Source organism: Chiloscyllium plagiosum, chromosome 28 (genome assembly GCF_004010195.1).
Source record: "Chiloscyllium plagiosum isolate BGI_BamShark_2017 chromosome 28, ASM401019v2, whole genome shotgun sequence".
NCBI lineage: Eukaryota > Metazoa > Chordata > Chondrichthyes > Orectolobiformes > Hemiscylliidae > Chiloscyllium > Chiloscyllium plagiosum.
Genome location: NC_057737.1, coordinates 17,989,839 through 18,001,898, shown reverse-complemented (window position 1 = coordinate 18,001,898; position 12,060 = coordinate 17,989,839). Strand labels below are relative to the sequence as shown.

General features: G+C 39.9%; 1 protein-coding gene across 5 annotated transcripts in view; it reads left to right on the top strand.

Moving 5' to 3' along the window:
• The window catches only part of ssh2a (slingshot protein phosphatase 2a), a 169,203-nt gene that overhangs the window by 116,071 nt on the left and 41,072 nt on the right, over nucleotides 1-12,060 (top strand). For all 5 annotated transcript variants that reach the window (XM_043718420.1, XM_043718419.1, XM_043718417.1 and 2 more), the window contains 2 exons: nucleotides 610-713; nucleotides 7,691-7,755. In XM_043718420.1, coding sequence (XP_043574355.1) covers nucleotides 610-713; nucleotides 7,691-7,755 — 169 coding nt within the window. The remainder of the gene's footprint in view (nucleotides 1-609; nucleotides 714-7,690; nucleotides 7,756-12,060) is intronic.

The window sequence follows — 12,060 nt, the reverse complement described above, 5'->3', positions numbered from 1 at the left end:
CCCCTGTTTATATAAATTGTAGGAAGACCACGTCGCAGCATTTGGAGTTATCCTTGTGTACCATATGCCTGGCCCATTCTGTGAATGGGTAGGTCGTGGTGATGTGATCACTCTAGGCCACAGGCTAACATTCTGGAGACTTCTTTGAATCCCACCATTGTAGATGGTGAAATTTGAAATTGAGGTTCTTGTGGTGATGTGGTAGTATCGGTACCTCTGAACCAGGAGACCTGGGTTCAAGTCCAACCTTATTCAGAGACGTCTACCTCTGCCACAGCTTAGCAAAGTCAAGATTAAAATTGCTAAGCAGCACTTCATACAATTGAGGCGAGGTAGTCGTTTAAAGGTCCTTTTCTTTATTATTTTTTGTTTTTTCTGATGCATCCTGAAACAAGGTCTTGTTTGCAATGTTAATGAAGGAGGTCTGCATTTTGAAGTAGAGCAGTTTTGTTTTGTGTATATCCTAAATTCTCTAACCAGTTAATACAACATTCCTCCTTTTATATGTAATTACTTGTGACGATTGTGCTTTAGAATATGATGGATCATTTGCTGCAGTATTCCATATTTTGGTTTGCTTTACTTAAATTAGTGTTTTCTTTTTCACAGCATTAATGAGAGTTTCCTGACTGTCAAAGGAGCTGCCCTATTCTTGCCTCGAGGTAATGGCTCAACTGCACCCAGAATCAATCACCAACGCAATAAACATGCAGGTAAGTGCCATACAAAATGAGAAATAGTTAACTTTTGACACACAATTGGTAGCAATGCTGAATTTAAGTAAAAAGTGCAAATCAATATGCTATAAAAAATTTTTAATAGTCACTCAATGGATTCATGTACCCCCTGTTTTTGTATGTTCACACCAGTGCCCATTATTTTCTCTTGTGCGTGATCCTAATGCAGTTTTGTGTTTCATTTCATCTGGTGTGGATTAGCCCTGTTCTACACTCAGTAACTTTCTCAGCATTCTTGCTGACAAATTGTTATTGATGCTACCATGTCTGTTAGCATCTCGATTTAACAAAGCTGGAGCATGCTCATTATTATGAATAAATAACCGTGGGAGTATATATTAAGCCATCTCATGATGGGGAACTAAGCTATTAGAAGGATGAATACTGGAACAGCTGTAATTCTTAGAACAGAAGTACAACTAACTTCCTTTTTTCAGTTTCAAGTTTCAGGACACTGGTGAGAATTTTCACTTCAGTTCAAATGCTGTAGTAATAGCCACACGTAAGCCCTGATAGCTTGCAAGATTTCTCGCCTGACTCTGTCATCTTGGGAAACCAACATTTGCATTGCTCAACAATATTTCTTTGAAAGGGTTTTTATGACTTCGCAACAAGTTGTGGTCAGTTCAATGATGTAATTTGCACTGTGGAAATGTACCTTGTAGTAATATCACTTCATATCCAATAGCAGTAGAAATCTGGTAGTCTAATGCATATTGTAGTCTAATTTCAACAGCCTATTAAATATTAAAACATGCAGGGTTTCATCAAAGTTTTGTTTGTGACTTTTGTAACATAAATAGGAGCAGTAGATTCACTTTTACGTGGTCCATTTTCTATCCTTCTATTGAACTTCAGAGATCAGAAATAAATGTCAGATGAAGAGGCACTCATTGCAGTCATATCAAGACCTTTTGTCAAGCACTAAATCTTTCATTGAAGAAATGAAAGTAACCAGTATGCTAGTATAGGCTCTTTCTTCTGTTTATCATGTATTTGTTGGTATGTAAAGTATTGAAATATTGCATTGTGAAATCTGATGTGAAGTATAAAGAATTATTTTCTGTTCACGTTGTGATTTCAGTAGACACTTGAAACTGACTTGGGATTTTCAAAGATCCCAGTCATTTGCTTCTAAAACAAAATTGAGCCACGTGATTGCAGTTTAAACAGAATTTTTTTTTAAACTAAACAACAGAGCAGCAAAAGCTAGAAATTATTTTAGGTACTGTACTCTCAACCTAGAATCAACAGAAGTTAACCGTGAATTAACAGGAAAACTGCTGCTGATCATGAATTCTACACTACAGATTAAACAGCAGATGCAACTAAGACAGGTCTTGTAAATTGGCACAGCTGGTCACTCAGCATAACATTAGTCTCAGTCACAAAAGTCCTTCAAACTGTATTTTTTGCAAAGAATTTCAGCTCATCTTCTCAGAACTAGCCTGGCACATAATATTAGCCAACAATAGTTGACAATCAACCCAAATTCTACAGGCATGACTTATCCAAAAATGTCACGTCTGTAAAACTACGTCAGTGGAAGATGTAGATCTACCAATGTTATGTTCAAGTAAGCAGTTGCAGAGCTGTCTATTTGCTTATTCTTGGTTTCTAGATCTAGTGTGTCTTTTTCTTCTTGCCTGCACTGTATAACAGAATTATAATCTGTTACCAAGTTTGAAAGTTTTAATGGTTTCAAACAGCTTCAGTCCCCCTAGAAATTTTAAGTTCCAATCACAGTTTTGGAAACTGAAAAAGCAACTTTCCTTTAAGGTTTACTTCTTTAAATTCATTTTGTGGGACTTGGGCATCACTGGCTGGCCAGCATTGATAACCCATTCCTATTTGCCCTTGAGAGGGTGGTGGTGAGCTGCCTTGTTGAATCGCTGCAGTCCGCTTGCTGTGGGTTGATCCACAATGTCGGGAGGGAGGGACTTCCAGGATTTTTACTCAACGACTGTGAAGGAGCGGCAGTATATTTCCAAGTCAGGATGGTGAGTGGCTTGGAGGGGAACTTGCAAGTCGTGTTCCGAAGTGCCAGTTGTCCTTGTCCTTCTAGATGGAAGTGTTCTTGGGTTTGGAAGGTGCTGTTTCGCCGCAATATCCCTAGTCTCCGACCTACATGTGTTGCCACTGTGTTTATGTGGGGAGTCCTGTTGAGTTTCTGGTCAATGGTAACCCCAAGGATGTTGACAGTGGTGATTCAGTGATGGTAATACTGTTGAATGTCAAGGGTTGGTGGTTAGAGTGTCTCTTATTGGTGATGGTCATTTTCTGGTGTTTTTCTTATGTGCATGTTACTTACCACTTGTCAGCCCAAGGCTGGATATTGTCCAGATTTTGTTGCATCTGAGCATGGACTGCTTCAGTATTTGAGGCGTCGCAAATGGTGTTGAACACTGTAATCATCAGCAAACATCCCCACTTCTGATCTTATAACAAAGGGAAGATCATTGATGAAACAGCTGAAGATTGTTGGGCCTAGGACACTAACCTGAGGGAGTCCTGCAGAGATGTCCTGGAGCTGAGCTGACTGACCCTCCACAACCACAATCGACTTCCTTTGTGTCAGGTATGACTCTAACCAATGGAGTGTTTGCCCCCGATACCTATTGATTGCAGTTTTGCTGGGGCTCCTTGATGCCATACTTTGTCAAATGTGGCCTTGATGTCAAGGGCGTCACTCTCTAACCTCCCCTCTGGAATTCAGTTCTTTAGTCCATGTTTGAACCAAGGCTGTCTTGAGATCAGGAGCTGAGTGACCCTGGCAAAACCCAAACTGGGCGTCACTGAGCAGGTTGTTGTTGAGTAGATGCTGCTTGATAGCACTGTTGATGACACCTTCTGTCGCTTTCCTGATGGTGGAGAGTAGACTGGGTGGTAATTGGCCAGGTTGGATTTGTCCTGCTTTTTGTGTACAGGACATACTTGGGCAGTTTTCCACATTTTTGGGTAGATTCCAGTGCTTTAACTGTACTGGAAGAGCTTGGCCAGGGGAGCAACAAGTTTTGGAGAAAGTCTTCAGTACTATTGCTGGAATGGTATCAGGGCCCACTGCCTTACAGTATCCAGTGCCTCCAGGTGTATCTTGATATCATGTGGAGACTGGTATCTGTGATGATGGGGGCCACTGGAGGAGCCACAGATGGATCATCCACTAGACACTTCTGATTGAAGATTGTTGCGAACGCATCCGCCTGCTCTTTTGCACTGATGTGCTGTGCTCCTCCATCCTTGAGGATGGGGATATTTGTGGAGCCTCCTCTGTTGTCGACCATCATGGAAGGACTGTAGAGCTCAGATCTGATCTGTTGGTTGTAGGATCACTTAATTCTGTCTATCACTTGCTGTTTATGCCATTTGGCATACAAGTAGTCCTATTTGGTAGCTTCACCAGGTTGACACCTCATTTTAGGTATGACTGATGCTGCTCCTGGCATGCCCTCCTGCACTCCATTGAACCAGGGTTGATCCCCTGGCTTGATGGTAAAAGTTGAGTGGGGAATATGCCAGGCCATGAGATTGCAGATTGTGCTAGAGTACAGTTCTGCTGCTGTTGATGGCCCACAGTGCCTCATGGATGCCCAGTCTTGAGCTGCTAGATCGGTTCGAAGTCTGTCCCATTTAGCACTGTTATAGTGTCACACAACGTGATGGAGATTATCCTCAATGTGAAGGCGGGACTTCGTTTCCACAAGGACAGTGCGGTGGTCGTTTTTACTTATACTGTCACGGACAAATATTCCTGCAACCAGCAGGTTAGTAAGGATGAGGTCCAGTATATTTTTTCCTCTTGTTGGTTCCTTCACGACCTGCCACAGACCAAGTCTAGCAGTTCTGTCCTTTCGGACCTGACTAGCTTGATCAGTAATCCTGATGCTGGGTCACTCTTGGTGGTGGACATTGAAATCACCCACCCAGAGGACATTTTGTGCCCTTGCCACCCTTAGTGCTTCCTCCGTATCCTCCAACAGGGACAAGTGCAGATTCATCAGCCAAAGGAGGATCGTGTGTGGTAATCAGTAAGATTTCCTCCCCCATGTTAAACGTGGGATCCAGAGTCGATGTCCAGGACTCCCAGAGCAATCCCTTCCCGACTGTATACCACTGTCACCACCTCTGCTGGGTCTGCCCTGCCGATGGGACAGGACGTATCTAGGGATGGTAATGGTGATGTCGGGGGTGTTAGCTGTAAGCTGTGATTCCATAGAATAACTGTCAGGCTGTTGCTGGACTAGTCTGTGAGACAGCTCTCCCAGTTTCAGCACTATACCCCAGGTGTTGGTAAGGAGGACTTTGCTTGATCGACAGGACTGTTTGTGTTTTTGCCATTGTCTTTTCCGGTTCCAAGGTCGATGTCAGCTGGTCTGTCCAGTCTCATTTCTTGACTTCCAAGCGATTTGATACAACTGAGCGGCTTGCTCAGCCATTTCAGAGGGCAGTTGAGAGTCAACACATTGCAGTGGCTCTGGAGTTGCATGTAGGCCAGACCAGGTGAGGATGGCAGATATCTTTCCCTAAACAACATTAGTGTACCAGGTGGGTTTTTCCAACAATTAACAATAGTTTCATAGTCATCTTAATTTTTTTATTGATTTCAAATTCCCCCATCTGCTGTGGTGGGATTCGAACCCAAGTCCCCAGAACATTATTCAGGGTTTCTGCATTAATAGTCAAGCGACAATACCACTAAGCCATGCTCCTTTTTTGGTTACGGTCTAAGTGAAATACAGCTTTGAACCGTAGATTCTATAACAACATGAATGCTTCAATGACCGTTTGAAAAAATAAACAACAGGGCAAAGGTATAGTTACATTTGCAGTAAAATAAATATAAATTTAAAAGTTTACATGCAACAATTAATTTAAAATTTCATAAAAGATGTGCATAAATGACTGGCTTACTGGAGGCAAAAGTCGCAATTTTTGTTGTCTTGTTGACTAAACCACTTTGTAGTGATTTGCAGTGTACTCAGAGTTGCTTCTCTGTTTACTATTGCCTTGTTAAAGGAGTTCAACTTTAATAATTTTACTGATTGTATAAAAGTCTGTTTCAGTTACGGACCACTAAAGTAAACTACTTCATCATTTTGACAGAAAAGGTTGGAGAATCATAGTCATGCAGCATGGAAACAGACACTTAGTCCAACCAATCCATGTCGACCATAATCCCAAATTTTACTAGTCCCACCTGCCTGTTCCTGGTCCATATCCCTCCAAACCTTTCCTATTCATGGACTTATCCAGATGTTTTTCCTCTAAACGTTGTAACTATATAGCTGCATTCACTACTACTTCTGGAAGTTCATTCAAAATGATCCACTGTTTTAAGCAAATAATTGTTCCTTTTATGTATTTTTTTAAAACTCTTTCTCTTCTCACCTTAAAGATATGCCCCCAAGTCTTGGAATGCCCCACCGTAAGGAAAAGACACCTGCCAGGACCTTATATAAATGCCTCATGATTTTCTAATGCTCAAAAAGGTCACCCCTCAACATTCTATGCTCCAATGAAATATGTCCCAGCCTCTTCAGCCTCCCGCATAACTCAAACCTTCTATTCCCAGCAGCATTTGAGTAAATCACTTCTGAACCCTCTCCAACTTAATAATGACCTTTCTAAAACAGAGATCAGAACTAGGCACAGTACTCCAGAAGAGGTCTTGTACAACCTCAACATAATGTCCCAACTCCTTTACTCAAAAGTCTGAGCATTGAAAGTGAATGTGCTGATGAATGCCTTCTAAAGCACTCTGTCTGTATATGATACAAACTTCAAAGAATTGTATACCTGAACTCCAAGGTATCTGTGTTCTATAACCCTACACAAGACTGTATTTCTAATTATATAATTATATATCCTGTTTGGACCAATGATTTTCAGAAAGAATGAAAGAAGATTGCATTTCTGCTATTCTTTCCTCAGCCAGTGTTCTTTCATTTGCTCTGCCTCTCTGCCTCTCTGCCTCTCTGCCTCTCTGCAAGAACAGGGAATTAATGATGCACTCCTATAAGTTATAATGAACTCATTAGACTTCAGCTGGAGTACTGTATCTAGTTAGGTCACCAGAGGGAGGAACGTGCCCGCTTTAAAGAATGCGCAGTCGAGGTTTATGCAAATGGTTCCAGGAATTTGGCATCTTAGTTGGAAATGATTTGCTTAGAAAGGAGAAGGTTAAGAGGAGATATAATAAAAGTTTTCACAATCAATGAGGGGTTGATGACTAGAGGGTACCATTTAAGTGTTTTGCAAAACAAAGGTAAAAGGTTAGAAAAATTACTTTGTGGGTAGTTAGGGTATGGAATGTACTGACTGGGAATGTGAGGCCACCTTCAACTGAGGCACTCAAGAGGACATTGGATGCATATTTAAGACAACAAACCTTTTATGGCAATAGGGGTTTGCCGATTGATCAAATATTCTGGTTGATCAAAAGGTTCACAGATTCAATGTAACATTACTAAGTAATAGAAACGTAATGCAGGAGATGTACACATCACTGTCGTACTTTATTCACAGCATTAATAACTTAAATAATAATGCAACTTTACCTTAAATACAACCTACGGCAGAGAGCCTTTTCACTCCCACCCTCAGATGACTACTTGGACTTTGTGGAAATCGTGGTAATATGGTAAATTTTGCAGTATTTGAGGTATTTAATTTTTCCAGTTGATCAAGAGTTTTGATTTATAAGGTGCCAATTAAAAGAATGTGCAAGCTTGCGGGTAAAAGGCAGGACATCAAAACAAAGTTAAAATACTCTGAGTTGGTGAGACATGATGGACCAACTGGTCTTCTGCATGTGACAATTCTGGTGATTCTGTGACTATTTGAGAATCATCAGAGAGATTCAGTAGCTAGAACAAATATTTGGTCCAAATTAATGGCAGAATATATTTCATTTTTGTATATGCAACTCCTCAGTTTTTTTTTCTTTTTCAAAGGAGACCTTCAACAGCACCTACAAGCGATGTTCACTCTACTTAGACCTGAAGACAACATTAGATTGGTGAGTTACCTATGTAAATTTCTGTGCCATTTCACATGATGCCCTTACCAATCAAAATGGAGCAAATCAAAATTTTACTTGGTGTAAGAAATTGTGTTTAACCTTGAATTGAACACAATTGTGAAAGAACACTGGGTTGATTCACTAATTCGCAACTCTACCCGTTGCCCTTCATCCTAACTAAAGATCTATCATAATGAGTTATTTCATGGTTTTTAGTAATGTAGAATTGTGGCAGCGGAATGGATGCCGTTTTGGTAAAGTGTTTGCTGAAAATGTGAGAATCTGTTTAGGAACTTCCCTTTCCTAGCAATCAAAATTAACTACCATTTGTTGGTCGTCATAAGGAATCTTGTAGCAAATAATAATCTGATGTCTGTCTAACTACCAAGACTTTAGAGGTTTGGGTTTATAACACATTTGCCCACTTCAAAGGCGACATTAAGTCCAAAACATTTATGCTGTTTTTAATTTAGTTCTTATATAACCATATAGAGTGTTTCATAGCTTTATTTCCCACAACATGAAGCACTGTCTAGATGCTCTAGCGCCTCTATCAAGCAAGGGTTAAAAATTTTCATATAATGTTGGGAAGAGGAATTCTTTAGGTAACAGCCTGTAATTGTTGCACTCTTGCTGAGTTAGAAAGTTCAGTGTTCAAGCTCTACTTTAGCATTTGGGTACATTAGCTCTGCCAACACTCCACTCTAGCACAAAACTGAATAACATTGTACTGTTGGAATAAGAACAAAGTGTAGAAGAAACTGGTTTCACTGTCCAGAGTTTTGCATCCAATAACCACCTTGTGAACTAAAGAGAACTGGAAATGTGATGGGCTTTATGCTATCAAAATGATTGCAGAGAATGTGGCATAATAGTGAAGAATATTGTTGGCGATGCCATCTTTTAAAATAAATAGTTATATCGTGGTTCCTCTTGGATGGATGTAAAGTACTATGGCAGAATTTGAAGGAGAATGGGGGAGTTCTATCATGTTCCCTATTAGTGATATTGAAGATCATTTATTCAGACACTGGATCTTTTGCTCTTTGTGGGTCCATGTTGAAAGCAAAATTGTATATTGTGTTTCATTCTTTGTTAACAGTGACTACATTTAATTGGCTCTGGCTCTGAGGCATTTTTGGGATGCAAACATATGTATTAGGAGCTGGAATAGGCTATTCTGTCAGTCATGAAGATCATGTCTTATCTAACTGTGGCTTCAACTTCACATTTCTACCTTGACCCAATAACATTTGACTCCATTGTTGATCAAAAATCTGTTGAGCTCTGTCTTTAGATTAGATTGGCAACTTGGTTTAAACTGGAGAGGATTTTAATACTTGAGAGTCAACTAAAAACCGGACTCTCTCCCATCTTCTAGAAAAGACTCGACAAATAATATTAAATGATTAAGTAAACAGCAACCTTGCTTCTGGAGCTGAGCAATGTCTTGTAGTGAGACAAGAGGGTGATAAGTTGAAAACATGCAAAGTAAGGTGACTGCTTTTTGTACTTGCACCTCAGTTCCACACAATGTCCGTCCTCATAAATGTGAATTATATTAGTCTGGTTCTTTTAAACATAGCACAGAATAGCGGTTGCCATTGGTAACAGGGCTAAAAATAATTCTTGTTGCTGTACGGATGTTTAGGAAGTTTACTTTGTAACTGCTCCTGGGAAAACTAAGTGCACTTTAATATGTCTTGTGATGTAGCAGGTGTTCATAATGTACTTGCCAAGTTGTTCAATGTGCCTCTACTGTAGACATTAATGTATTAAAGGTATACGTCAGGAAGGTGAGGGAATACATTCTAACTTGCCCATTCCCCCTGCCCCCGCAACAAAACCATATGAATTTTGAACCTCAGAATATCTTGTTTCCCATGCCTGACTTGCATTTCCTAGCCAGCTGTTTATCCAAAACAGTCATGAGAAACAAGTAGCCAACTGCTGAAAGGCAAAGTTCAAGCCACCTGCTGGTGGTCAGGTACATTGCAGGAAATAATTAGTATATCACTGAGGGTGAGAGGTGGGGTGGAGAGAAGCTGACATTATAGACCCTCTGTGTGGCAGTTGAAGTGCACTGATGACCCAAAAGGACATTGCTTAAATAAAGCCCCTGTTTTCCTTTTTGCAACAGATTTTACATCGTGCTACATTTTTGGAGACTGTTTCATTTATGCTGTTAAAATTGTCTCCATGTTTTTGTACTTTTTCGCTACCATATCAGACAGCTTATTAGCTAGATTTAAGTTCTAAGAATCGACTACAGTTAGACTTGGCACTGATGACCATGACAGCCATCATAGATTGTTGTGAAAACATACCTGGTTTGCAAACTTGCTATTCTTACCCGCTCTGGCACATTTTTGACTCCAGACATTGTGCAGTGTGGTTGACTGCTTGGACAAGCAAATCACCTAGTCCGAAGGCAGTTAGTAATAGGAAACCAATTATCATTTACCCAGTGACACACATACCGCTAGGAAGAATAAAGAACAAAACAGTTATCTGGTAGTACAGACCTTGAGCATTGCTGGAATAATAATAGTAGTTGACACAATAGGATATTGTTGTCAAATCAAAAGGATGTTCTGCCTCTCAAATGAGTAATGTGGTATGGAAATTTAAGTAATTGTGTGATGCCAGATATTTGATTACACATCCCAAAAACAGGCAGATTGTATCAAACAGCACATTCCTCCAGGTTTTCGCACCAAACTAGGTACTTGACTGCAGCCTACACTTGCAAAACCCGCAACATTGTGTTCAACATTAGGTGCGATTCCACAATTGGACAATGTTTGTCTGTTTGTTTGTGGATAATCTTGACTTGTACGAAGAATTATGCTGACAGTATTGTCAAACCACCTAGTATATTGCATGTACTAGAAGCCACATGTTAATACCCAACCCTGTTCCTTGCAGACAGAACATGTCCACTTGCACTTGTTCAAGTCAACAAAGTAGATAACTGTCCCATACCAAGGTACAGTGAAGTGTTGCCTTGCATGCTTTATAGGCAAATTGTACTGCACAAATGCATCAGGGTAACAGAGCAGAGTGCAGGATACAATGTTACTGCTGAGAAGGTGCAGAGAGAGATTAACATTAAAGAGGTCCATTCAGAAGTCTAATAACAGTGGGGAAGAAGCTGTTATTGAATTTGTTCATGCATGTATACAAACTTTTATATTTTTGCCTGACAGAAGAGGGTGGAAGATAGTATACCCGGGTGGGGAGAGGTCTTTGATGTGGATTGCTTTCCTGATGCAATGGGAAGCAAAGATGAAGTCAGTGGATGGGAGTCTGGTTTGCATGATGGATTTGACTGTGTTCACAACTCTCTGTAACACTTTTAGACTTTTAGTCTTGGGAAAAGTAGTTGCCATACCATGCTTTGATGCATCCAGATAGGATGCTTTTTGTGGTGCATCTATAAAAATTTCTAAGAATTTTTAATGTCTTGGCATATAGTCGTCAACCTGCCTGTTTTAAAATTTAAACAAAAATCTGGCAGTTAACATAATCAGTAACTGATACATTCTCAATGACAATACTTCTACAGTCAGAGTCCACTCATCAACCAATGAGCACTGTACTCTCATACAATATAATTATTGGCTCCCCATAAATTGGTTTTCTTGCTAATTGTCCTTATGACTGTAAGATGGAAAGTTTTTGATTAAAATGGAAAATTTTAGATAAAATGTCTCTTTTCAGCAGTTCTTAAATAAACTGTTCCAGTGTTGTTTCTGTCTATACGTATTTATTTTTGCAGTCTCAGCACCACAGTTAAAAGTAATCTGTAACAGGTCAGTGTTACAAAAGTTTCATTCAGTTAAGCTTGCAATGTTTATTGAACAATGTTAATAAATGAAATATTTGTTCTGACGATGGAAAAGTGGAATTGAGTTTGAAGATCAGCCTTATTAAATAGCAAAGCAGACTCTAGACGCTGCATGATCTACCGCTGCTGTTTCTTGCCAGCGATCATAATTCTATTCGTTTTAAAATAGTGATGGAAAAGGATAGACCAGATCTAAAAGTTGAAGTTCTAAACTGGAGAAAGGCCAATTTTGATGGTATTAGGCAAGAACTTTCAAAAGCTGATTGGAGGCAGATGTTTGCAGGTAAAGGGACGGCTGGAAAGTGGGAAGCCTTCAGAAATGAGATAACAAGAATCCAGAGAAAGTATATTCCTGTCAGGGTGAAAGGGAATGCTGGTACATATAGAGAATGCTGGATGACGAAAGAAATTGAGGTTTTGTTTAAGAAAAAGAAGGAAGCATATGTCAGGTA